Source organism: Lynx rufus, unplaced genomic scaffold (assembly GCF_022079265.1).
Source record: "Lynx rufus isolate CCGP_SWC_20201006 ecotype Redwood Valley unplaced genomic scaffold, mLynRuf1.p SCAF_14, whole genome shotgun sequence".
Classification (NCBI taxonomy): Eukaryota; Metazoa; Chordata; class Mammalia; order Carnivora; family Felidae; genus Lynx; species Lynx rufus.
In genome coordinates this window covers 4,351,925-4,379,924 of record NW_025814828.1, presented here as the reverse complement: position 1 = coordinate 4,379,924, position 28,000 = coordinate 4,351,925, and the positions used below count along the sequence as shown (strand labels likewise).

The following is a 28,000-nucleotide window of genomic DNA, read 5'->3' as shown; positions in this document are numbered from 1 at the left end:
AGGAAAGAGCCAGCTAAAGGCCCTGGCTTTCCAGTGCCTTGATGTACTCAACACAAGGAGACTGACTTCTAGTCCTTTATCCATTCACCCAAAAGCAAGCCACACCTCTATGCATGCCCAGAATGGTTAGAATGGTTCTACCTCTTCCATGTAAACACTTTCACCTCCTCTAAGGCCTCCAACACCTTCCCTACCATGTTGTTTGAACCTACAATCCATGGACTTCCAAGCCACCAGCCCCTCTCCCCCACACTCCTCATTCCCATGCTGCGGTCTGACACTTGGGTCATTCTCTTGCTATTGCACCAATATCCAATGCTGAAATGTCTTTTGTGATACTCCCTGGCAAAATTTAATCATCGGACAATTCAATGATCTTTCCTCCTGCTTCTACATTGGCCTGAAAATCACCCAGTTCCACACTCTGAGCCAACACTTGATTCCTGCTCTCCCTGTGAGCAGAGCTCAGACACAGTCCAATAAGTATCCCTCTGCCCACGTCCCTTGTGCTTCCTGAAGGAATATCCAACCCCACTGACTTCAGACTCCTCAAATATCACTCGCTCAGCAATCTGTTACGACACTAAAGTTTATAGTGCCTAAATGGACTTGTGAATCTTCACTTGGTTAGAAGACGATTGTCCTTTGAAGTTTTGTTTACCCCTGAATTCTGATACCCCCATTTCTCCTACCCTCTGTTCTCAGTCTCAGGGGTCCTTTGTTTTTTCTTTTGGGAATTCTTCCTATTTTTCCCTTCCTTTCAATGTTCTACCTGGCCTTCCATTTTCAGAATGCATCAGAAGTGAGCACATTATTTTCACGCTTTAGAGGAGGCTCCATTTATCAAGAAAAGGAGCGTTTTAAAAATTCAAGACAGGAAACTGATGTGTTGAATCCCAAAGGAAATACACAGCATTATGGCCCAGACTGCATTCCTTAGAGAACAAAAGAATGACAAAGAGAATATTGCCACTGCTTTCTTAGACTCTGTGATGCTAGTTTTTGAGAAGTAGAAACGTGGAAATTCATTTCTAGACTTTTACCTTGGCTTTCAATGCAGGAAAACCTTGAGTCACAAGTTACTCAACTGCTTTCAACACGCTTGCAAAGCAATCTTATCCACTCCCATGGTGGGACCATTATCTACGTATGGAAGAGAAAACTAAGTAGGACTTGCAATTTCAGCACCTTGGATAGGGACTTGCTGTACCAGGCACCTCTCCCCCCACCCCGCCGGCCCCGTAAGTGATTTCACCTTGAGGTAGGACTTATTGAACCCTTGCCATGCTCCTGGTCTGCAGCCTTCTAGAAGCAGATGTCTTCCACATGAACCCAACCAGAGCACCTTCACCCAGGCAAACGTACATACTGAGAAGTTATTCACTGCACACGGCATTTCTAACACAACAGTCCCAGAAAGAGTCCATTTTGAAATGGATACTCTATTAGACCCATGCCCAATAAGCCAAACCCTTGTTAGAATCATGTTGTATGTTTAAGGGGCTTTGACCAACATCCAAGGCTCCTCATTTGTAGTCTTTTCTTGTGTTACTTGAGGTTCTTGTCACTATCTTGATCTCTTGAGACCTTCCAATTCATTCGCCATTTCTCAAGATGGATTCCATGTGTGGTCATCAGTGTTGCAAGGCATGTGTTTAACTATACGTCAGGCATGGAAAAGAGGAATTCACCCTGTACCCTACCCTCAGCTGGTCTTGTATGAACCTGTGCATTATGTTCCCATTAGTTTGGTTGTGTGTTCTGTCCCTGCACCCACAGAAGGTGGTGCTGCTCAGTCCCACAGATGGAAAGGGATGGAGAAACTGAGGACCGCCGTATCACACACAGCCACTAGGGGTACCACATCACAGATGCTGAGCGATCCAGAACACTTCTCAATGCCACCATGACAGGGGGTGCTTCTTCTACTAAAGAAAAAGCTTTACAGTTTTTGTTTGAAAGAAAAAAATTCCACATAAGCCACTGGATCCCAACCCTTGAAAGTAGCATTTTTTTGTTTTTTTTTTTTTCTTTTTTATTGAAAGGTTTGATCTGACACCAGACATTTATGTTAGTGTTCACCTCATTGTTCTTGACTTGCATTTCTCTTTGTAGGATAGAGAATTTGCTAGTTGACTCCTGGGCAAGTGCTGATTTATGATTCCTTCCTGGGGCTCTATTAATAGCACGGGGCTCTAAATAAATGCTGACTGCATGCAAATTCCACCTGACAGACTGAAGGTGTTGCCTGGGATGGTACAAGTCACAGATAAGAAACCACTGGTGGGAACCACCTCCATGCTTCCACCTGCTTTCTCTGCCCCCTTCCCATTCATAGATCTCCAGTAAATACCACTTAATGTCCAGGGGAAGAAAAACAGCTACAATGGCATGCCCCCAAAATACTCAGTGCATGTTTGAAAACACCGTGATTTTGCCCATTTGTTCCTCCTCAAGGCTCTGCTGTTTCAGAATTATTTGGGACTGATGGGGCACCTGGGTGGCTCGGCTGAGTATCTCACTTTGGATCAGATAATGATCTCATGGTTCATGAGTTCGAGCCCTACACTGGGCTCTGCACTGGTGGCATGGAATCTGCTTGGGATTCGCTCTCTGTCTCTCTCTGCCTCTTCCCCATGTGCTCACTCTCTCTTAAAATAAATAAATAAAAACCTAAAAACATTACTTGGGGGGTACCTAGGTGGCTCAGTCAGTTAAGCATTTGACTTCAGCTCAGGTCATGATCTCACGGTTCGTAGGTTTGAGCCTACGTCGGGCTCTGTGCTGACTGACAGATGAGAGCTTGGAGCCTGCTTCAAATTCTGTGTCTCCCTCTCTTTCTCTGTCTTGCTCTCTCTCTCTCTCTCTCTCTCTCTCTCTCAAAAATATACATTAAAAAGTTGAAATAAAAAAAGAATTACTTAGAATTGAAAATCTCACTTTGCAATCATGCCCCGACTGTCCACGGGATTTGGCTGTCAGTGTTTTCCTGCTGAAGGGATATGGCGGGCTGTGTCCATTGGCCCCGTCTTCCCACCCTTCCTATCCCCAAACTATCAAGGGGTTTATCTGCATCTTCCTTCGCTGGGACAGTCATTCATAACTTTGTGCTCTGTGTTATTATGACATCTCCTGGAAGAATCTTAAGTCCCTCAGTGGCTTCTAAATTCCCTTATGTCAAGGGACTTATCATTATCACACTCCCTCGCTCAAAAAGAAAAAAGAACAGGTACCCAGTCCAGCATTCAATAAACATGCACGATGAAGGCATGAGCTATTTCCCTGTGATTTAGTGTGGACTGCTCCGTGCTATGAAGCAGCCTTTCTCATTACTGGGAAAGCAGGAGACGCCGGGCTGCAGACTTCACGCTCCAGCTGAACACCTGCGTTCGGGTTCCTGCTCATCCCGTATTATTAATTCTGTAATTAATACACCTGAGGCACGGGGTGCTTGGGTGGCTCAGTCGGTGAAGCGTCCGACTTCGGCTCAGGTCATGATCTCACGGTTTGTGGGTTTGAGCTCCGCGTCAGGCTCTGTGTTGACAGCTCAGAGCCTGGAACCTGCTTCGGATTCTGTGTCTGCCTCTCTCTCTGCCCCTCCCCCACTTGTGATCTATCTCTCTCTAAAAAAAAATTAAAAAAAAATACACCTGAGGCAGGTGTATTAGCCATCGGCACCCCTCACCGGCCTCACCTGCAGAACGCAGATGAACACCATGCTCCCTGCCACCCAGACGGGCCACAGCACCCAGGAGGGAACGCGCGCGCCGGCCAGGGCTAGCTGGGGGGCACCTGCTGAGCTGCCAGTGACTGGCATTATTGAGGAACACTGACCACCCTGCGGGTTACTTAGAGGTAATACGGTTCCAGGATGCTAGCACCCACATGGTGGCTCTGCAGGGCCCCTTCTGTGGCCCTCACACCAGATCTGTGTGCTCACTGCCCTCGGTGATTAAGCAGTGCACCACAGTGCAATCACCCAGCTAAGAATAAGGCAATGGACACACGGATGTGGCGTGGAAGTGGCCTTGGGGCACAATTAAATAACAAAGGTGCTTTTGCCCTGAATATGCCTTTACGGGGACAGACGGGCCGCGGTGGAGAAAGCTATCCTGCATGGAATTATGCGGCCTCCACCAATTTTGAAAGAAATGCTCGGAATGACGGAGATGTGCCCTCTTCACTTACCCACTGCTATCTCAGGTGCCTTTTGTGCAGGACACGTCATCTTTAAGGAGACGTCCCCGTTTTATTACACAATTATTGAGAATGTTGCAGTCCCGTGGTGTCATAGGGAAAGGCTCTTCTTGGAAAGTGGGAATGCTCATCGAAACACTCAGAGGTACCGGATTTGTAAGACAGCAAACACATCCCGAGAAACTAATGTCATGGCTCACGGGGAGGATGTCATGTTTCGGCAAAAGAAACAAGATCGTCTGCAAATGTGACGTCAGGTCCGAATGCAGATCTCAAAGACTGAAAAATACTCTCCGTTTCATTCAAGACGGAACCGGGTTCTAGACGGAACCATTCTACATGCAACACTCAACGTCAGACTTCGTGACGGGTCAGGGTACACATATGTGGGATTATAATTATAAAAAGTACGTTTCACGATACCAGCACAAGCCTGCTGGCTTAGCCAGCAAATGTCTTAGAGTCCTACAAGCAACCTGTTATTTGAAACCTAATGCTCATCAACGAGATAAAACATTCTACCAATTCGCACTACCAAGAAGTGGAAAATATAAACGGATTTACATGCAACATTTAAAGAAGCAAACGAGAAAAGAGGCAGGCTTGTCCTGGCATATGGAAAAGGCCCACGGCAATGGATTTGTCTCACACGTCTTGTGACGGGGAATGTTTTGGTTTCCAGTATCCCGGTAATTATCATACGTCCCCCTTTCTGTTAGTTTGCAGAGTCACAGAGCCGCAGAGAAGACACACAGTGAGGACCTGCCTCGTCTGAATTCTTCATGTTAAGATGATAGCCACGAAGCCTAGAGATTCAAGATGTCTCCCAAGTTCACAGAGACAGTAAACACAGAGCTGGAAGCTAGAATAAGGGTCCAGTCCTCTGGTTTCTTAAGACAGCGCACCAAGATTTAACAAAACAAAACTGTTCTTGTAATCACCACAGTAGGCAACCATCATCACATTCAATTTGCTGCCTAAAACAAATCAACCAAAAAAACCCAAAAACCACTCTGTGGCCATGTTACAGTATTTCCAAAAGATCTAGTTGAAAAAGTTAAAAACTACCAATTCAGTGCAAAAAAAAGAAAAGGAGGAAGAATGAGAGGGCGAGAAAAGGAAAAGAAAACAAACACATGAAAATCCTAAGCAACCTGCTGACTGGTGACATTTGGACAATTTTGTCCGATTTTGTCCGTAAGGATTGCGCAACGTCAACACAAAAGACAACGTCACCAGAAAAGACAGGATCTGAGTGACGCATTCAGGGCCCACTGGTTTTCCATTCCTTTGCTTCCCCTAGACACTAGAGAACAGACCCGAGATTGCTCAGCTGTACCAGAGAAAATGAAAGAAAGCAGGCTCATGACCATCTCCTGCAGACGCGGACGATATATTGTTTCAAGTAAGTCTTGCCAGCACCTCTAGAAAAAATGGTAGGTTTCTCAGGAATCGAGTAACTTAAGAAGAAGGAGAAGGGACAGAAACAACAAGGCAACGTTTGCATCCTCAGAGAGGCGGCGAGAGGAATATGGGCCCTAAAAAGGAAACCAGCAGACTATGCAGCCAAGAGGGCAGGATCCCCAGGAGACCCTGTAGCTGCCACCCCAAGCCGCCAGCCAAGGCTGTAGGCGGCCGCGGTCCACTCCATCCCCAAATCCAGCACTCATCTAACTGCGCTGCAGACGAGGTGTTGCTCACATTTGATTGTTCACAGGAACAGTCAAGAGAAAGGTTAAAACTTTGGTTCTTTTTCTCCATTAACCTCTGCTCGCCGGCCCACACACCCAGTTCTTCCCTGGTGATGAGCCACATTCATGCACTTGGGGCCAAAGACACTTGTTACATCTCAGAATCAGTGTTTCATTACCTTCGTTTGATTAAAAAAAGAAAGAAAGAAAAAAAAAACATTTGCTGTATAAAGGCATCAGGGTGGAAACTCACAGCAAAGAAGGCAGAAAGACACCTACCAACGCTCCAGTCCATTTCCTCCACGGCGTCCCCGTAAGCTCCGTGTTTGCTTTTTCCGGCAAAGTCCTTGGAAGAGAACAGGGCCGTGTGCACGTGAAGGTACGACAGGACCAGCAGGAATGGCTTCTCGGCATTCCTGCGAGAGGAGAAGGTTCAGCGCAACGTAAGAACATTTGCCACATGCTCATAAGGATCAAACTAGTACTCCATGACGCCATGTGAAAAGTCGGAAAGCACCACAGGATGATGTCTAATATTTTACACTTTTAAACATTTTTTTAAAGTGTATTTATTAATTTTCGAGATAGAGAGCAGAGAAGGGGCAGAGAGAGAGGGAGAGAGAGAGAACCCCAAGCAGGCTCTGCATCACCAGCTCAGGGCCCAATGCAGGGCTTGATCCCACCCACCATGACATCATGACCTGAGCTGAGGTCAGACGCCTAACTGACTGAGCCACCCCGGCGCCCCTAATATTGTACGTTTTACTCAAAGAAGCAGAAGTCTCCATGACGTGCCTGTAAAGAGACTGATGGTTACCCTGTGCAGATCAGCAGAAGGAAGTGCTATGTCCTTGAGGCATACCCTGAGGACACAACTCTGGAAGGAATGTCTTGGGGTATGGCCTGCTTTGCTCTTGAATTCTATTCTTCCCTCTTTATACAGTTGATTAATACTAATTCAAGGGCCTTAAAAAGCACATTCTCTTTGGAACATGGACACACAGACAAGCCAGTGCCTACTAAAGACCGTTTCTTGATTCCCCAAGTTCTTACAAAGACACCTGTCTACCTGTCTAATGCCAATTCAACTCTGGATTCCACCATATTGCTCACCTTCCACTACAGAACAGGTCTCCTGGAATGAACACTCCATTGTCAACACTAAAGTTTTGGAAATTATATGGAACATTCTAGGAACTGGGCCGAACTGATCAAGAGTCTCAAGTTACTGTGAAAGCAATTCTTTTCTTTTTTTGTGTGTGTGTTTATTTTTGAGAGAGACACACAGAGGGAGGGGAGGGAGAGAGAGAATGAACAGGGGAGGAGCAGAGAGAGAGGGAGACGCAGAATCCAAAGCAGGCTCCAGGCTCTGAGCTGTCAGCACAGAGCCTGACGTGGGGCTTGAACCCACAGACTGTGACATGATGACCTGAGCCAAAGTTGGCTGCTTAATTGACTGAGCCCCTCAAGAAAAACCTCCTCTGTGCAATCGGTGAGAACATACAGCTGCTCGAGACTTGTAAGTCACTGTCGACGTTTAGCCCTTGGGACAAATGCCACAAGGCTGGTGAGTGTGGACAGGTCTTGGGGGTCCCCGTGCGGGTCTGCTGAGAGGGGTCAAGAAGTCACGCCACCTCCTGTTTACATCTCCTTCACCTCTGAGAAACGCCCTCAGTTGCCTCGTTTTGGTTTTATGTAATCGGTTCAAATTCTACCTTCATCCAGGAAAGCGTCAGAAATTCCTTTCCAGCCAAAAGGGACTACTGAACAAGTGCCCTTTAGAAGGCTGTTGGGGCACAAATGGAGTGGATGAAGGAATAGATGGATGCCGAATGCAACTTGTACTAGAGCAGCTGGTGCACAAACCAAGAACCCCCTACATGCTTTCCTTCCCCCACGAGACCACAAGCGGTGGCGTGCCACGGACGTTCGTGTGCTGTAGGCACCAGCACGGCGGTTGGCGAGTAGTGTAAGTTCACTAACCCTGTGTTAGCCAATCAAAGCCTGCACTAGCCCTCCTGGCTTCCTCGGGTCCACCCGGGACTTCCAGCACTGCAGGGATTCAGCAGTGCCACATGGTTTGTGTGCCAGGTGGTCGGTCTAGAGCAGGTACGATCATATATACCTATGTGGTATATATGCCTACATGTGCAAGACATGCATACCTGTTTTTATATGTATCCCTATACATATACACACACAGATACTATTCACCTATATATGTTATTAGGAGGTGTGTTTACGTGTATGTATGCATATATACCTACACATGTATCAGTATAGGTGTGTATATATATATGTATACATATACAGTTATGCATACATTATTAGTATACATACATATACACACACACACACAAACTATATATACATTAGTATAGCTGTGGATACATATATATACAGGTATATACACATACACATATACACCTATATATGTTATTACATAGGTATGCATGTGCGTATATTATTACTATAGATAGTATACACATATACTCATATATACCTGTACATATATTAGTATAGGTGTATATATACACACACACACAAACCTATACATATATTATTAGTAAATGTGTGTGTATATATATGTACACATATACACCTATGCACATGTTATTAGTATAAGTAGAATATATATATATGTACTCATACACCTATACATACATTAGTGTATATATATATATATGTATATATATACACACACACACACAAAAACCTATACATATATTATTAGTATAGGGGTGTGTGTGTGTATATATATGTACATATATACACCTATGCATATATATGCATATATTATTAGTATAGGTAGTATATATATGTACTCATATACACCTGTACACATATTAGTATAGTTGTATATGTTACATATATATACACACAAAGCTGTATATATATATATATATATTAATATAGTTGTGTATGTATATATATATATACATACACACACACATATACAACTATACATATATTATTAGTATAGGTATACACATACAAACTTATACATATATTAGTATAGGTGTATATATACACACATACACATACACAGAAACCTATATATATATATATATATATATATGTATATATGTATATACATTAGTATAGCTGTGTGTATGTGTGTATATTATATATACACATATACACAACTACACATATATTATTCATATAGATGTGTACACACACAAACTTATACATATATTATTAGTATAGGTGTGTGTGTATATGAATATATACATATATACATGAATATATATATATATACACATACATATATACACCTATATATATATTATTAGTATAGCTGCATATGTGTATATATATACACACACACACACACACACAAACCTATATATCTACACATACATTTATATATACACCCACACAAATCTATATATCTATTATTAGTATAGCTGTGTGTATATATATATGTACACATACACACCTATACATATACTATTAGCATAGGTAGTATATATATATGTGTAGTCATATACACCTATATGTATATTAGTATAGGTGTATATACACACACACAAACCCATATGTATATTATTAGTATAGGTGTGTGTACACATCCACACAAATATATATTAGTTTGATGTGTGTATAAATATATATACACATACATGTGTATCATTAGTGTAGATATATATATACACACACAGATATAAACTCATATATTAGTATAGCTGTGTATATACATATACACACATATACACCTGTATATATTATTAGTATATGTATAAATATATACACATACAAATATGCACCTGTTGGTATAGGTATATATGTCATAACATATAAACTGTGTCAGAAGCCTCTGATCACCTTGAAGTGACTGTCACTTCTGTTCACCATCTTTGCCAGTCACCAAAAGCTCTCAAAAAATAATCTGTTTAATGAAATCAATGACATCAATATGCCTTTACATATTTATTTAGTATGTTAAGTCGCCACGATAACGAAAAACATCTCAAATTTAGAACGGGGTATCGCAACACTAATGAGTCTACCTCTGATAAGGGAATGAATGCGCACTCTGCCAAATGCATTTTTATTTCCTCATGTGCATATAGCTCGGGTTCCTCCTGCCCATGCAGTGCCTCGTGGGTCACTCCTCAGTGACTTTTAAGGTTGCTCCTTGCACTGACATTCCCTTGCCTTTTGAAGCAGAAAATAAGCATAAAGCATCGCATACTGAGTGAGCTGGGTCCCTTCTATTCCCAGAAACCAGATCAAACTGAGCCAGTTATTGTTTCACGACTAAGCCAAACAGAAACAAAAACACCAGCCAGCGGATGAGCAAAAAGCCTGTATGTGGTCTGTGCCACCTCTCCCCAAAAGTGGAATTACCATGAGGATCCGAACCCACAACATCTAGTCTCCCGTAACATCCCTGTTATTTCTCAGAAAGGTAAGAAGATCCATTAACGTTCAGATGGATGCAAGGGAGGCATCCCCGGGCTGACCTGCATGTGAGCACGTCTAGCACAGCATCGCTCTGGCCACTTGTAGGGGTAGATACCCTGGAAGATGCTAAGCCATGACAGGTCATGGACCTCTGCCCTACAGGGCAGCCAGTGAGGCCCCCATCCTGGTGCTTTTGGGAGAAGTTTACTCAGACTTGGACATGCTGCACCCCCCTTCCCAAGAGGCAGGTGGGGACCCTAAAAACTGGGTTAGATTCCCCCCAGCCAACCTGGAATTACACCCTTTACACTTGTCCCTAAATAGGCAGGTGCATCGCGTACGGGTCCAATTCCACCATCCTGTACTGTCCTGCTTATTTTGGGGCTTAACGTTAAGGAAAACAGACAGCTTAAAAACGCCATCTTCCGAGCATGTATGTGGTCAGAGCTGGAGATATGGGATGTGCTTGACAGAATTTGCTGAGAAAGAAGAGGTGTCACGTGCCCAACAGTTTCAGAGAAATAAATAAATAGACGGATGGACGGATAGATGCATGAAGAAGAAACACCGCTGATGAAGAAGACAGACTGGCAGGATCCCAACATGGAGGCATTTTGAAACGTGAGCCGGAAACAAAAACAGTAAGTGATAACGTTGTCCCAACAAGCAAATCAGGGAACCCCAGACACACGGTGCTCATGACGAGGGTAGTAAGAGCCGTCGGGGGGAGCGGGTGTGCACCACTGTGGAGATGAACCTGAGCCGTGGACGGTGACTTCTGTTCCTGGGACATAGGAGGACCCTCCGCGGAAGGGGAGAAGGTCACCCGTGCGTGTATGATAAGAGTGCACAGAGTTACACGAGTCTGTCTTCTATCATGTCTCTGCAAGGTGGTCTTTCACTGAGCGGACAGGACATCACGGACACCAGCCATGGTGCTGGGTGCCAAAGCACAGGGATGAGGTATTAGATGCACCAGCAACGCTGGGAAACGTCAAGTGGACCGGGGCTTGCGACAGCCTATGGCGCGAAGATTCACCGTGTGGGACTACAGGGACACTGGACGGTGCACGGGACGTGAGCTAGGCACACGCAAATCCATGGCTTCCGTGCACACACCGTGCAGTGTGACTCACAGCCTCCTCTCTGGGGTAGCAATTCTCGCTGAGCAACAGCCTTTGACAGAGAGGAGGTCAGAGTCATCGAGGACACCTGGGTCTACGACCTAGAAGCCTCCGTGACACTCCATCAAGTTGCTGGGAGGGAGACTCGTCAATAACAGCTTAGGTCCTGTTTTATTACCTTCCGTACTTCAGTACACACTTCTGAAAATGTATTGCCACAGTCTTGCATGCCGTGTGAAAAGACAGAGAACTTTCCGCCGCTACATGCTTTCGCTGTGTTTGTAAAAACACAGCAGGCAGCTCTGTGCCTTCCCAGTAGCCTGCGATCGTTTCAATCTGAGAATGCAAAGACTGATGTCCTATAAATACAGGGTGAAAACATAGGCAAGGAGACAGAGAAGGCATTTGGTTTTTTTTTTCTCAAGTTGTTGTTGTTTTCTTTTTGTTTGTTTTTGTTTTTTTCTGTCTGCCATGAAGGTCTGGAACAGCATATTCCTCATCCAAGGGCTTGACCGTTCTTATTCAACCAAAGTCCCAGAATGAGCCAGTGTCGGGCATAACTGGGAAGCACACAGGAATATGTGTTGATTCCTTCTGAGAGCCCTCGGATGCTGTGATTTCAGCAGGCACGAGGCAGCAAATGGCATCACCAGTCACCCAGCCAGAGGTCAGCGCCGCCACTGTGTACCAGACACAGATGTACACACCCAGCGATTCCTCTGTTGCCTCCACACACACCACCACATCGACCGGATGAACATTTGGCTGCATGGTACTCGGGACTGAAACTATAAAGGTAGGCTTTCTCAGATCCTGCCGCCAGAAACCAGTCTCAACTTGGCAGGGTCAATAACTTGCTCCTGGAGAGAGGCAGGTTCCAAAGGGTCATGCAACGTGACGCTGCGTGCAAATGCTTTCCACAAACATGTGTATGTCAGCACTCTCCCGGTGTATACTCACAGACAGGACACTAGATGATGGCAGGCACCTGTCCTGGGTATTTGCTACCCAGATGAGCTAAAAGCACCAGTGTGATTACACGGAGCCCCCAAATTATTCATTCAACAAATTGGAATAATTTTTTAAAAGATTTTATTTTTAGGGGTGGCTGGGTGGCTCAGTTGGTGAAGCATCCGAGTTTGGCTCAGGTCATGATCTCACGGTTCATGGGTTTGAGCCCCGCATCAGGTTCTGTATCTCCCTCTCTCTCTGCCCCTCCCCTGCTCATTCTCTCTCTCTCAAAAATTAAACATTAAAAAAATTAAAGATTTTATTTTTAAATAATCTCTACATGCATTGTGGGGCTTGAACTCCCAACTCCGAGGTCAAGAGTCACATGCTCTACCAACTGAGCCAGCCAGGTAGCCCTAAATCATAATAATTTTAAAAATAAAAACTGACATGTATGGAAAGAAACCCAGAGAGATACCACTAACACACAGACTTTGCTGCATCTTGGGCTGGGGAAAGCGAGAACTTAGTGTGAAGGAGCAAAGACCAGCAACAATGTCAACATTCAACATTACCCATTTTTACACTGCTTCAATTTTTTAGAGTAGCACGTGTCACTTTTGGAGCCACAGAAAAATAGAGATGGCTCTGGAAAACAAAGATGAGAAAACAAGGAAAGCCACCTTCTTCCCTCGAAAACGCAAGGAGATGAAATGGACACCCAGGTCTGAAAGCCAATCTACGTAACAGACCTAAAAAAAAGCTGCCTGGTTTCAGTCTTCACCCACATCCTTCCAGCCTGCCCACACTGGCCTCATCTGCTGACCTTCACGCTGGGTTCTCTGTGCAAGAATTCTGCACACGCAGACTTGTCTGTGGCTCTCACGTTACATTAGATGGGTCACCAACGGAGGCTACCGGACTCTGAACCCACTCATCACCAGCTGTGACTCTCCAAGCCCACTGTGACCTGAATGCATGTACCTGAGGTCACCCACACGCCCTACCCTACAACAGGTACAGGAAAGATTCTTTGCTGCTTCTGGTTGTAAATTCCCTGGCGTCCATGCATTCATTCTCCTAACCCAAAGAAAGATTTTATTTTTAGGGGTGAGGTAACTGCAAGACACTGAGGTTATGCAGAAACAAAATAAAAAGATTGTTTCCCTGCATTTTAGGTAACAGGAAATAAAAACATCTGTAATTGTTGTAATAGGAAATGAGACCCCAAGGAAGGACATGGTTTCTCCAAAGTGCCTTTGGAAAATCGATCGCATTTCTTTTCAGTTACTAGGAGAGAACCTAAAATGGTGGCAGAGAGAGCCTCCTTGGATGGGCCCTTCAAGGGGAGAGAAAGAGAACAGGAGAGTATATTCACCCCATCACAGTAAATGTGCCTGCTAGGAATAACTGTTATGATCCTGATGGACAATAGAAGACAGATCATCTATTGTGCAGGTTCGCCCCCAGCCTAGGGACGGGGAGAGAAGCCCATGAAGGACACAAAAAGAGGACCCCAGGAAGTGAGTAAAATGGGGTCTATTCTAAGGCACAGAGAGTACAGCAATTCATTCATTCAACAGTGGTTCTGAGTGCTAAAAAAAACAAGCTAACGTTAAAACACTGAGAAGTTTCCCATAAAAAAAAAAACTCCCCCTCAAATAGTTCCCTGTCACAAATAGGCATTTATCCTTTCTCTTTTTTAAGATAAATGTTTATTTGTTTTTGACAGATGGAGAGCAAGCAGGGAGGTGCAAAGAGAGAAGGGGACAGAGGATCTGAAGCACGCTCCATGCTGTCAGCACGGAGCCTGATGTGGGGCTTGAACTCTCGGAACCACGAAATCATGAGCTGAGCCGAAATCAAGAGTTGGATACCCAGTCAACTGAACCACCCAGGACCTCCTCTCTGGAACAAGGGACAAGTCAGCAGCACCAGCCTGCATTTCTGAGGGACAGCAGGCCACCACTGGGAAGGAGCTGAACCAAAGCCAGTTCCCTTGGGCCTCCAGACCCGGACCACCCATTGCTAATTTCCTCACCAGCCTGGACCCCTGGGAAAGGCCGCGCTTGCTGATTCCAGTTTAGGTCATAATCCCAGGGCATAAAAGAGATGCGTGTGTTTGATGAAAGGAGGAAGGTCTGAGAGTGCTTTATCCACACACCCCCTTCAGTTAGGAATGCTGTGGATCTAGACACACTAGAGCAAAAAGCAAGGAGCTGCCTGTAACTGTATTTGGCTTGTGGCTTGCTCAGCCTGGGATGGACACTCATACTAAGAGCCCAAACCCCCTGTGTTCCTAAACCCACATCCTGTTGGCTCATGCAAGGTAGAAACCAATCAAGGGACATCTATCCTTACTGAGCAAGACCATTCTTTAATTACTTAACCTTTCTCCTGTTGAACACATATGTGTCCCTTTGTGTTGCCCTTAATCGTTAATCTGATGTACTTTTCTCCCCGTGAATTAAAATCGATATCACCCCCATTCCTTTCTGGCTTAAACTCTTATTTAAACTAATAAAGTCATCCCACAATCTCTTTCTTCAGAAGATGCTTTGTGCCAAATCGCAGCTATTCATCATGGCCACTTACACCACGGTCTGGCTGGAAATGTCAAAGGCTAGGTCGAAGGGACCCTGTAAATGCATTTCAAGATTTTGACTGTGCCAAATATCAATGGCAGTGGAACAGGATAAAAGGTCAGGTCTTCCGATGATACATTTATCAGCCAGTTCCAGGTTTTACAGCATTATGATGACAACAATGTTTGCAGAAAGAAGTCTCTATTTCCTGTAAAACTGCACACCATGGAAAATGGTAGAGGGAGCACTTCCCCGTGACCCTCCAGTAAGCACATACTCTCTGTGTGGCAAAGTTACCTCCTCTGCTTACTCATGCTTTTCCAACATTCTGATGTCATGGTCGCTTCCCTTTGCAAATCAGGATTTGTTGAAGTCACAAAAATGAGATCTTGCCACTCTGGGAAATCAGAGATTAAAAACAGAACTCTAGGGACCTCATCAAGACAAAAGGCTTCTACATGTCGAAGGAAAACAATCAACAAAACTAAAAGGCAACTGATGGAATGGGAGAAGATGTTTGTAAATGATGTATCAGATGAAGGGTTCGTATCCTAAATCTGTAAAGAACTTATGAAACTCAACACCCGAAAAACAAATAATCCAGTGAAGAAATGGGCAAAACACATGAATAGACACTTTTCCAAAGAACACTTCCACATGACTAACACACACATGAAAAGATGCTCAACATCCCTCATCATCAGGGAAATACAAATCAAAACCACAAAGAGATACCACCTCACACCTGTCAGAATGGCTAACATTAACAAGTCAGGCAACAATAGGTGTTGGCGAGGATGCGGAGAAACCCTTTTGCACTGTTGGTGTGAATGCAAACTGGTGCAGCTATTCTGGAAAACAGTGTGGCGGTTTCTAAAAAAATTAAAAATAGAACTACCCTACGACCCAGCAATTGCACTACCAGGTATTTATCCAAGGGATACAGGTATGCTGTTTCGAAGGGGCACATGCACCCCAATATTTATAGCAGTGCTATTGACAATAGCAAAAGTGTGGAAAGAGCCCAAATGTCCATCGATGGATGAATGGATAAAGAAGATGTGGTATATATATACAATGGAGTATTACTCGGCAATCAAAAAGAATGAAATCTTGCCATTTGCAACTACGTGGATGGAACTGCAGGGTATTACGCTAAGCGAAATTAGTCAGAGAAAGACATCATATGACTTCACTCATATGAGGAATTTAAGATACAAAACCGATGAACATAAGGGAAGGGAAGCAAAAATAATGTAAAAACAGGGAGGGGTACAAAACATAAGAGACTCTTAAATACAGAGAGCAAACAGAAGGTTGCTAGAGGGATTGTGGGTGGGGGGATGGGCTAAATGGGCAAGGGGCACATTAAGGAGGGCACTTGTTATGATGAGCACTGGGTGTTATATGTAGGGGATGAATCACTGGATTCTACTCCTGAGATCATTATTGTACTATCTGCCAACTAACTTGGATGTAAATTTAAAAATAAATAAATAAATAAATAAATAAATAAATAAATAAATAAATAAATAAAAATGGAACTCTAGATCTTTGCCAAAGTTTGCATTTACTTTCTAGTAGACTCAACGCTAAAAATACAAGAGATATCCCTTCTTAAGCTCAACTGAAAATTATTAGCATTTATTTCACTTCCAATAACAGCCTCTTAGCACACACACACACCTACACTAAATATGTTCAATACATATTGAGTACATGTTGAATACGTTCAATATGCACTGAACACGGGAGCCTGGAGAACAGAATTCTCAGGGTCAATTTCATATGAATTTTTGAACCCAATCGCTGGATATCATAAACTATACAAATTATGTGGGTGCGTGTAAAGTCACCGTGCTTCTTAGAAATGCCCTCTTCAGCCTGAACATGTGAATATTCGCAGAGAAAAACAAAGAGAAGTTTCTTTCAATTGTAATGTTTTCCCTAGCAACGAAGCAGTGTTTTCCATGAATTTAGGGAGAAAAGAGGCCAACATATCTGGCCCCTGACACCACACAATGACCCAGGTTCCCCTCGCTCTGTCGAGGACGATACGAAACGTGGATCTCATTCTACCCAGTGGCATTAACCTTTTTAAATGTAGCCTTGACTTAAATGAACAAAACACTACTTTGTGAATAAAATTAACTCACTAAATTCACCTGTTATTATGCAGCCTCTGTTTTCTTTTCAGAATATGCAAACACTTCTCCATCACCATGGTAATGCCTGTGCGGACCTCAGAGCTCCTGGAAGAATTACCAGGATGCATCTCCTTTGAGGGGTGACACCTGGACTCTTCCGTTTGTAGAAGGTCTGCTGAGACATCTGTAAGATTCCCCGGTCTCCTTCCACCTCCCCTGTACTCAAATCTAATCAGCAAGTTAGCAGAGTCCCTGGAAGAGCAGAGCAGAGGCATCTAAATGGTCCACTCCGAAAGAGAGAGGAGGCTTCACGGGCACTTAGCTGTGGTTTTGGATCTAGTGTGTTGCTATTAGTCATAGGGCTTTGGTAATTCACTCCAAATGTGGGGCCTCAAATGCCCCCACAAGAAGACATCTCTTTTCTCCCATCTCATACGGCTGTTTTGCAGCGTGAAAGACGTGATGTGTGTATCCCCAGGGCCTGGCAGGAAAGGACCACTGAGCAGAGGTCGCTGACACTGGAACATGCCCCGTTTGTGCCTTGCACCCAAGCTGGCTCTGATTTACAGAGCCCTGAAGACAGGAATGCCTAAGGGAGGAAGCTGGATGGCTGTAGGATCCTTCACTCAGCACACAGGGAGAAGGCCGGCAATCTCCAAGAAATCTACAGCTCATTCCTGCCTCTAAGAGCAACAAGGAGTCTTGCTAATTCAAGTGGGTTCAGGATGAGCTGCCTCTTGAATTACTATACAGCTTCTAACATATGGTGTGGTGAACCAATCATCTAGCCTTCCAACAAAAACATCTCCCCAAGACAAATTTTATCCCTGGGAGTAAATTAGGATGAGGCCCCACGGACCATGTTGTGGTTCAGCACTCCCAACCACCAGTCTCCTCAATGTTAGAAGTAAGCACTGGTGACCTGTCTGTAGCAAATTTGCTTCAGAAGACCTCGCGCCCCTGTCATCCGCAACTCTACACCTCAAGTCCGTATCTTCAGTATAAAATCATTCCAGCGAAAAGGCTTAGAGAACGAATATAAATGTTAGAAATAAAAGGGGCACCTGGGTGGCTTAGTAGGTGATCTCACAGTCAGTGAGTTCGAGCCCCGCATCAGGTTCTGTGCTGACAGCTCAGAGCCAAGAGCCTGCTTTGGATTCTGTGTCTCCCTCTCTCTCTGCCCCTCCCCTGCTCTAGCTCTGTCTTGCAAAAAAAAAAAAAAAAAAAAAAAAAAAAAAAAAAGGAAAAAATAAATAAACAAATAAATAAATTTTAGAAATATCAGTTTAAACCATTTTTATCACTACTATTGACATACGAATTGAACGTGAACTGCATACCCCCCACATTGTCTTTTATGCTAACATATCATGAGAAGGCGCCAGTTTCCACTGGGAAATTCTGAACTGAAACGCATTTGAATAAATTTCAGAAACATTGCCATTGCTTTGGTCATCGTCCTGCTCCTGCCGAGTCTGAATCCATTTCTCACACAAAGGTGGTAAGACCTTCTTAAATTATTCAGGATATGCTGGCCAATGACACAACACATATAAATGAGGTCTTCACCTCCTTAAAACAATCTTTTTTTTTTTTTGTACAAATGTTGCTATGATTCTTTGGTGACACATTAACGCAGATCTTTCAAGATGTGTGGCCGTCACCTGCAGCGAATCAGGTATCACATGTGACACAGTCTGAGGACAAATGTACCCAAGGATGGGTTTACCTACATGTTTTCAATCTTTGTGTGTTCAGGCAACGTCATGGCAAAAGCTTTTTGGGAAATAAATGCAGTATTTTCACTAATACTGACTGCACGTGCTACACCAACGTGAGCAACAGGCATTTCCTCTGGAACCATCTATTTCGAAGAATAAACCCTTCTGTAATAACTCAATAACCCCAACTTTCAACCGCGGTGTTGCTCGAACATCTTAAGTCTCTAGTTCTGCCAGAAAATTGCAGATGCCTGCATCTCATCCACATGAACGACACAGGCTTCAATACCCTTAGGATCAAATTGCTCTTGGTTCCCTCCCAAAGCCACATGCGGAGGGACCCATTAAAATGCCTTGTAATCATATGAATATTCATACTCTCTATAGATTCCTCCACTGCTGTCAAAATACCACCTGTTGAAAAGAAGTGATTCATCTAGAAGCCGAGTCTGATCCCTGACCCCTGTGATTCTGCAGGGGCCACCGTATTATTAATGTCTCCTGTTTCTGAGAGATTGCTGGTGGATGCAGACGGATGGGCGAGTGTTCAGCTGTTAGAGCAGATTTGGCAGACAGCAGACTGCTGTGTTCTGGCATGAGTGGACAGGTCTGCAATCCCAGGGAGCGCCGTCTGAGTCCGGGATGGCTGCTCCCTTGCTCAGAAAACACAGCGAGGTTAACCCACGTGTAAGAGCTTTTTCAACCACGCGAACTGTGGCCCACTGTTGACTTATGACGCTAATTTAGTGTCACAGCCAGTTCTTAAAAAATAATACACAACAGGGACACCTGGGTGGCTCAGTCGGTTAAGTGTCCAACTTCGGCTCAGGTCATGATCTCGCGGTCCGTGAGTTCGAGCCCCGTGTCGGGCTCTGTGCCGACAGCTTGGAGCCTGGAGCCTGCTTCGGATTCTGTGTCTCTCCCTCTCTCTGCCCCTCCCCCACTCACACTCTGTCCCTCTCTCTCTCAAAAGTGAATAAACGTTAAAAAAAAATAACAAAAAATAACACACTACAGGGGCACCTAGGTGGTCAGTTGGTTGAGTCTTTGACTTTGGCTGAGGTCATGATCTCACAGTTCCTGAGTTCGAGACCCACATGGGGAGTCACTGCTGTCAGTGCAGAGCCTACTTTGTATCCTCTGTCCCCCTCTCTCTGCGCCCCTCCCCCACTCGTACTTTCTCTCTCAAAAAGAAATAAAACATTACCAAAACACACACACACACACACACACACACACACACAACAGAATAAGATGCAAAGTGGAGTGCCTGGCTGGTTCAGTCGGTTAAGTATCTGACTTCGGCTCAGGTCATGATGTCACTGTTTGTGAGTTCAAGCCCCGCCTCGGGGTGTGTACTGTCAGCTCAGAGCCTGGACCTGGTTTGGATTCTGTGTCTCCTTCTCTCTCTGCCCCTCCCTCGCTCTTCCTCTCTGTCTGTCAAAAATGAATAAATGTTAAAAAACTAAAAAAAAAAAAAAAAGAGTAAGATGCAAAGTATCAGAAGTGATCATGCTGCTAAAAAAAAAAAAGAATCGTTTCAAGAGACTTGTTTCAATTAACAATCTATGTATATCTTACTGGATGACAACATAACACATATACCTTATAAAGTTCTAAAACTTTTGCATTAGATCACAAGTCAGTATCCCCTTCTAGAAAAGTCTGGGGGCAAAACAATAATTGCAGCTTTTGTCCCTAAAGTCCCCATTGACACTCTAGTACGTTTCCGAGTGTCCTAGGAGACATGTGTTTTAGACTCTCTCAGGGAGCTTGTTAAAAGGAGATGTTCCTCAGCACGGCTCAGTATCAACCTCAAGAGAAAAGATGGGCAACCTTCAGTTTTAACAGCAGCCTCGGTTCTTGTAACAGTCTGAGCAGCCATTATTCTGGCTGTGCGGGCCAACAAACCTACGTAGGCACCGATAACCCAATGGCACCTCTATACGCAAGTGATTACGACAGATACTTAAGAGCATGACTGTCAGCTTAAAATCTTCCGTCCAGACCCGCATTACGTCCTTCCTCCTGCCGTTGAGCTGAAACCGGCTCTCTGCAGCCTTTGGTGCCGGAACAACTCACGCTCCCAGCATGCACGCGGCCAGTGACTGCCCAGACCCAATGTGTGATTTTCAGATGAAATTTCCACTTTTCTCGGGGCACCTGGGTGGCACCTGACTCCTGATTTCAGCTCAGGTCATGACCTCATAGTTCATGAGTTCAAGCTCTGCAACTGGCTCTGCACTCATGGACTGGAGCCCGCTTGCGATTCTCTCTCCCTCCCTCTGTTTCTGCCCTTCCCCCTCTCTGTCCCTCTCTCTCAAAATAAATAAACTTTAAAAAGAAAAAAAGAAACATCCACTTTTCTCTAAGGTGACAAATGGAACAGAATGGTTCTGTTTTTGACAGTAGGTGTTCCTGATACAGTTCCTACTCAGGAATGCCACCAACCCTTCTCTGGTTGGTGACTGCCCTTGCTGACTGCAACCCTCAACACTATGCATGAAAGGGGTCCTCACGGACCTAAACGAGATCGTCAGCTTCCCCCTTTCTCCTCACACAGTGGTTTTGCTCGGAAACTTGCATGGGGGATCTCCCCGTGTCCTTTGTGTCACAAGGACATCTACACTTACAATGCTCGCTTGAAGAGTAATGACTGTGCTTACAAAGCTCACTTGAAGAGTAATGACCGTGGTGATACTTAAAGCCCCTTTGGTCATGTGGGAGACCTTTCTGGCATGGTACCAGAAGCACAAGATGTGAGGGATATCGGCAGAGCTGTTCCAGAGACAGCCCACGCCACTACGCTTCCTATCACGTGTCAGTCCGTTCTCTGCATCCTTCCTCCCGAGAGCCTGGCTGGACAAATCTGCTCTGCATGGAAGGGGAAACGTGGCTGGCAAGACCACACCATTTTTCCAACCTGTACGGAAATAACCAAACACTACGCTTCACGGGCAGCAACATCAGGATAAAAGGTGATACCGACCGTCGAATGAACTGGACCGCATCCGCCACCAGCCTCTGCATGAGGTTGTCGTAGGATAGAGGCTGCTGGGTGATCTCGTGGTTCCTCATCAGGAAGCAGTTCAGGGGCCGGAAGTAATGCAGGAAGCACACCAGAAGGCCCAGTATCATGGCGGCCAGGCAGAGAAGACCGAAGAAGACCAGAGGGGGCACGCGGACCAGCCCCAGGTACTTGAGCACCACCATGGTGAGGAGAGTGACCGCTATGATCTGAAGAGGGATGAACACCAGCAGCCTGATAGCCCTGGTGAACACACTGCCTTCTCCGGGCTTGCAGTCCCTTAGGTTGGTCACAGGGATCCCATGGAAATAATCAAAGCCGTGGCTTAACGGGTGGTGACAAAAGTCGCTTTTGTTGTGACAGTTCGTCCCAAGGTGCCACTTCCCTGAGAAGGAAGCGGGTGATAGGTTTAGACCTAATGAACACCCTAACTTGAACGTTAGCGTCTGATTCCCACCTGGTGAAAAGCGGGATCGCTCTGCACGTTTATTAGCCAAACGCCTACTATTCTGTAGAACCCCCTCGTTTTTCACTTCCTTCTCCACAAACAACAGGGTATTCACTACTCACTCTACCAGAAAACAAGAACTAATTTAGCGTCGAAAATAACAAAAGAAAACAAAAGGAAAATACGTAACATATTTAACAGGCAGGTGACAAAAATACACAGAAAAACACAGTGTCTTTAAAGACAGTTCCTTACAATTAAAGTTGTAGGACCAATTTGGTTTTGTCCCTTGAATATTAAAAGTGAAAATGAATCCTTTCTCAAAAAGCTGCACCTCAAGCATGAGCAAATCACACTCATAACTGAGCAATTATTTTAAACATCTATGAACATCTCTTATAAAATGTTAATTATACCACTAGATTGGTTGAGTGTCTCACAAAAGAAAAACATGATGGTTTAATGACAAGAGGTAGGAGGAAAGACAATGGTCATTTTGCTTCTTTGAAATATTTTAGGATTCATCTGATGACCCACATAGACTTAAACGTATTAACTAAAAAAGGAGGAATGTATCACTCCTATCAACTGAATACAATCAATGTCAAGTGAGACAAAGTCTAACATAATTTTAGCACTAATATATAAAATTAAAATACTCAATAGCATAGTGTGTGTATGTAGTTTCGTATGCTGTATGGCTATTTATAATTATTTATCAATCTATCATCTATCATCTGTTCCATCTCTGTATCTCATCTGTCCATCCATCACCTATCCATCCACCCATCCATTCATTAATTTATCATCCATCTTTAACCATCATCCATCTATTCATCATCCATCCATTCATCCATCCATCATTCATCCGTCCATCCACCAGTTACCCATCCATTCAACATCCATCCATCTAACCATCTTCTATGCACCCATCAATCCCTCCATCATCCATCCATCATGCATCCATCCATCAACCCAATATCCATCCATTCATCATCCATCCATCCACCCATTATCCATCCATTATCCATCCATTATCCACCCATCTATCCATCATCCATCCATCCATCCATCATCCATCCATCCATCATCTACCCATTATCCATATATCCATCATCCATCCCTATATCCATCATTCATTCATCCCTCCATCATTCATCCATTCATCCACAATTCATCCATTCATCTACCCATCCATCATCTACTTCATCTGTTGATCTATCCATCCTAACCTCTGTCACCTATGTCATCCACCTTTCCATTTATCCGTACATTCATCAGCCCATCCATCTATCATTATCTATCTATCTATCTATCTATCTATCTATCTATCTATCTATCTCATTTATGTACCTATCCATACATCCATATATCCATACACACACACACACACACACACACACACACACACACTGACCTTACATTCAAATAGCTCAGATAGGTGTATTGCATTTTAATTGAAATGGAGATCATTCGTTCCCTATCTGAAGTTGTGCAAACTGTATGCGTGATGTCATCCGTAAGAAGGCAGTCACCATGTCCTGTCCCAGGCCCTGGACTCCCACTCCACAGCTGCCCATACCTATGAGAGCTGTTGAATAGCCTTGACCCTTGAGAAGCTTGGCAAACGTGATCTCGCTGGTGGGAAGTCCTCCAGATGAGGCCGAGAAGAGATACACACCCACGAGGAACTCAGATGCCATTCCTGAAGCAGGAGAGATGAGCACTGAAACAGGAGTCTGGGGATGCCCTTAGGAGGCCAGCAGCCATGGCCACAGAGCCCGCAGGTTACCTGATCGGATGGGGTAGCGGCCTGTCATGAAGGCTGCCCTACTCGGGGTGCACAGGGGTGATGCCGCCAGGTGCTGTGTGAGCTTCACGCCCCCTTCAGCCAACCGGTCAATATTGGGAGTCCTAGAACAGAAGACTCGTGTCATTCACGATGACCTTGACACATGCAGCTCCACTGTGGCTTTTCACAGTGCGTCACCTCTCCATCAACCAGAGAAACACCTAGGAGGATGCATGATGCAAGACAAACCATCCCAGTGCTTCTGCTCTGGGAACAGACCGGCCGATCCCATCACAGTTGTTGTGCACATGCTAGGCATTCTGTTCTGGAACCACGCTGAGCTCTCACCCCTCATCGTCCGCTGGGAATGAGGCCACACCCTCTCTGCCAGCCACCTTCTGTCCTGCAGGTCCTGGCACAGATGGGATTCTCCTGAGCTTCCTATGACCAAGCTTGTCCCTGGGGGGTCTTGATGTGTGTGTGGGACACAGATCCTATCACAGCAGCTCGCTCACCATAAACGGACAGCTTGGCTCCCTGCGCTCCGTGCCTGCACCATGGCGGTAACACACATCTTGCTCATCATGGCCCACAGCCCGGTGCCCACACAGAGTAGCCCTCGGTGGTGCACAGCGTCAAGGGGACAGTCGTCTCCTCGCAGTGCTACCATCAACGTGCTCCCCCACCCATGAATTTCGTATGTGCATTTGACAGTCAACTTCTTCCCTGTGCTTTTCTGCCTTCAGTCACAGATTCAGAAGATTTAGAAGGACTGAATCTGTGTATCTGACTAAAACCTCCCCATCCCTAGACTGATGCTTTTTTTCTTCCTTTTGAGATTTGGTAGAAACAAAACCTTAAAGCTTGATTGTAATTTTTTTAAAAATTTTTTTTAATGTTTATTTTTGAGACAGAGAGAGACAGAGAATGAACGGGGGAGGGTCAGAGAGAGAGGGAGACACAGAATCCAAAGCAGGCTCCAGGCTCTGAGCTGTCAGCACAGAGCCCGACGCGGGGCCTGAACCCACAGACTGTGAGATCATGACCTGAGCCGAAGTTGGACGCTTAACCGACTGAGCCACCCAGGCGCCCCTGTAATTTTTTTAAATTAAGACAGCTGAAGAGGAACGGTTGTCTGTTCTCTCAGTGAACTTCAGGAATACATATATTGTTTTAATGTTTATTTATCTTGAGGGGGGAGGGGCAGAAAGAGAGGGAGAGAGAGAGAATCCCAGGCAGGCTCTATGTGGTCAGTGCACAGGGCCTGATGTGGGGCCTGATCTTATGAACCGTGAGATCACGACCTGAGCCGAAATCAAGAGTCAGATGCTTCACCGACTGAGCCATATGTATACTGAGGAATACACAGAATATTAAAAATAATAAATAAAATGTTTAAAATGAATAGACATGAATAAGAAAAAGTAAATTACTAAAAGGAGATGTACGGCAAGTGTCACAAAGTAAGATCTACGGTCTTTTTTACAAAATGAGGTGAACGGTGGGTGGAAAACTTACGTGGTCAATTGAAATCTCATCCTTGCCCATGTGTTTAAAACTCTAACAAATATCACAGGTAAGCTCACAGTTTATTTTTTTCTAAATTTTTTTTTTTCAACGTTTATTTATTTTTGGGACAGAGAGAGACAGAGCATGAACGGGGGAGGGTCAGAGAGAGAGGGAGACACAGAATCGGAAACAGGCTCCAGGCTCTGAGCTATCAGCCCAGAGCCCGACACGGGGCTCGAACTCACGGACCGCGAGATCGTGACCTGGCTGAAGTCGGAGGCTTAACCGACTGCGCCACCCAGGCGCCCCGTAAGCTCACAGTTTAAAACAACAAGCAGCATCAGGACGCCTGGGTGGCTCAGTCAGTCAAGCTTCCGACTGTTGGTTTTGGCTCAGGTCATGATCTCACGGTTTGTGAGTCTGAGCTCTGTGTTGCACTCTGGGCAGACAGCGCAGACCCTGCTTGGGATTCTCTCTTCAATCTGAAAAATAAATAAACTTAAACAAAATTATTAAAAAATAAATAAGTAAAATAAAAGTTGAATGACAGAGGGGCACCTGGGTGTCTCAGTCACTTAGCTCAGTCAGTTAAGCATCCCACTCCTGATTTTGGGTCAGGTCACCAACTAATTGTTTCTTGGTTCGAGCTCCACATCGGGCTCTGTGCTGACAGTGCGCAGCCTGCTTGGGTTTCTCTGTCTCAAAAATACCTAAACATTAAAAACAAAACAATACGTAGAGCGAGCAGCATGCGATGCAAAGGTTCAGTGTGGAACTGAGACACGTCTGGTTAAGCCTTGCACAATGGTTTCTCCTGAAAAGAAAAACGTATAGCCAGTTTCTGTTTGATGTGACACATCACAACGAAACACCCCTTCCTGCTGCGTTGTCGTGTAGAAGAGACGATGACGAGGCAGAGTGATGGCAAGAAAGTAAATCAGTGTCCCGTCGCACTTACCAGTGCGTCCATCCCCAAGCCTCACAGAGTCACTATTGATAGATCTCACGAGAAGATTCTGTAAAAGCACATGATCTCTTTCCCCACCTTGTGTGATTCGGTTTGAACTGATCATTGCTAAGTAAGAGGAAGCTCAGGACCAGTTTATGTGATTGTTTTCTCATCGTTATAAAGAGAGAATGCCGTCTTGATGCCCATATTCCATTACTCAAGGACCAACTTCCTTTTTTAAACCAAAGGGCCCTTAGAATACATCTTACATGAACCTAGTGTTACGCAGGAGGCTGAGAAATGAAATGCCCTCGTCTGTCCCTGATTCTGGTCCCCACTGTCCTTCTAGCATCACCATGACCCCTGATCCTTGGAAGGTTCTGGAGTCATCCAAGCTGACACATGCCTCTGGGCCACCTGTCCCGGCCAGGGTGGCAACTGTGGAGGCAAAAGAAGGAGGGATGGGGGCAGGGGGGCCACCCACTGGCACAAAGCCAGGTACCAGACAGAGAAAATAAAATAAAATGGTGAGCCAATGGGAAGAAGAGACGGAGGACGTGTGGAAGCAGGACAGTATCATTGGGTCAGACAGTCATCAGGAGTATCTTTCTAGTGGTCTCTCTGGGTTGATGCAACTCACTACCCGTGTCCGAACACATCAAGTCCCGCCCACCTTCCCGACTCCAGTATCTGCCCGCACCCACGAGAAGTCACACACGAACGAGTGTGCCCTGAAGGGGTGGTCTGCACGCTCTGTGACTGTGTTCACATCACTGGGGACCACTGCCTACGAGCAGGGCCAGGCTTTCGCACGACAAGCACGTCATCGCACCTGAGGGTCTTGTTTCCATAGCACCCAAGATCTCCGATGCCAAGGTCGTCAGCCAGCAGGAGGACCAGGTTGGGCCTTGTGGCTGCATGGCTCTGGGCCACACTCAGGAATGACAGCAGGACCAGGCGAATCCTCATCCTCCTGCAACGACAAAGGGCAACAACAAAGACAGAAGTGAGGGACGCCAGCACGCAATGGGCCACCTCATTTTCTGGGACCTTCTCCCAACCTGAAGCCCCAGACCATTTGTGCTGCAGGAACACAGACTCCGGTGAGCAAAGCACTTTATCCTCTTTCCAGGGTATTTGCTTCCAAAACAAACATTTCTGTCTCCAAGGCTAGTAATGACCTCTCATTTCTTTTTTATTTTTATTTAAGTTTATTTATTTTGTGAGAGACAGAGAGAGCGTGACAGGGAGAGGGGAAGAGAGAGAATCCCAAGCAGGCTCTGCAGGATTAGCTCAGAGCCCGACACGGGGCTCGAACCTACAAACTGCGAGATCGTGACCTCAATGGAAACCAAGAGTCGGATGCTCGACCAACTGAGGCACCCAGGCACCCGTGACCTGTCATCTCTACTCTACTACTCTTCCCCAACACGTAGGCTCTGCTTGGA

The 28,000-nt window shown here is 45.1% G+C and overlaps 1 protein-coding gene across 1 annotated transcript in view; it reads right to left on the bottom strand.

Moving 5' to 3' along the window:
- The window catches only part of STS (steroid sulfatase), a 156,990-nt gene that overhangs the window by 56,674 nt on the left and 72,316 nt on the right, over positions 1 to 28,000 (bottom strand). The window contains exons 3-7 of the mRNA XM_047075868.1: positions 27,385 to 27,525; positions 24,095 to 24,216; positions 23,885 to 24,007; positions 21,816 to 22,239; positions 6,168 to 6,304 (exon numbers count right to left, since the gene is read on the bottom strand). Of these exons, the coding sequence (XP_046931824.1) occupies positions 6,168 to 6,304; positions 21,816 to 22,239; positions 23,885 to 24,007; positions 24,095 to 24,216; positions 27,385 to 27,521 (943 nt within the window). The 5' untranslated portion in view covers positions 27,522 to 27,525. The remainder of the gene's footprint in view (positions 1 to 6,167; positions 6,305 to 21,815; positions 22,240 to 23,884; positions 24,008 to 24,094; positions 24,217 to 27,384; positions 27,526 to 28,000) is intronic.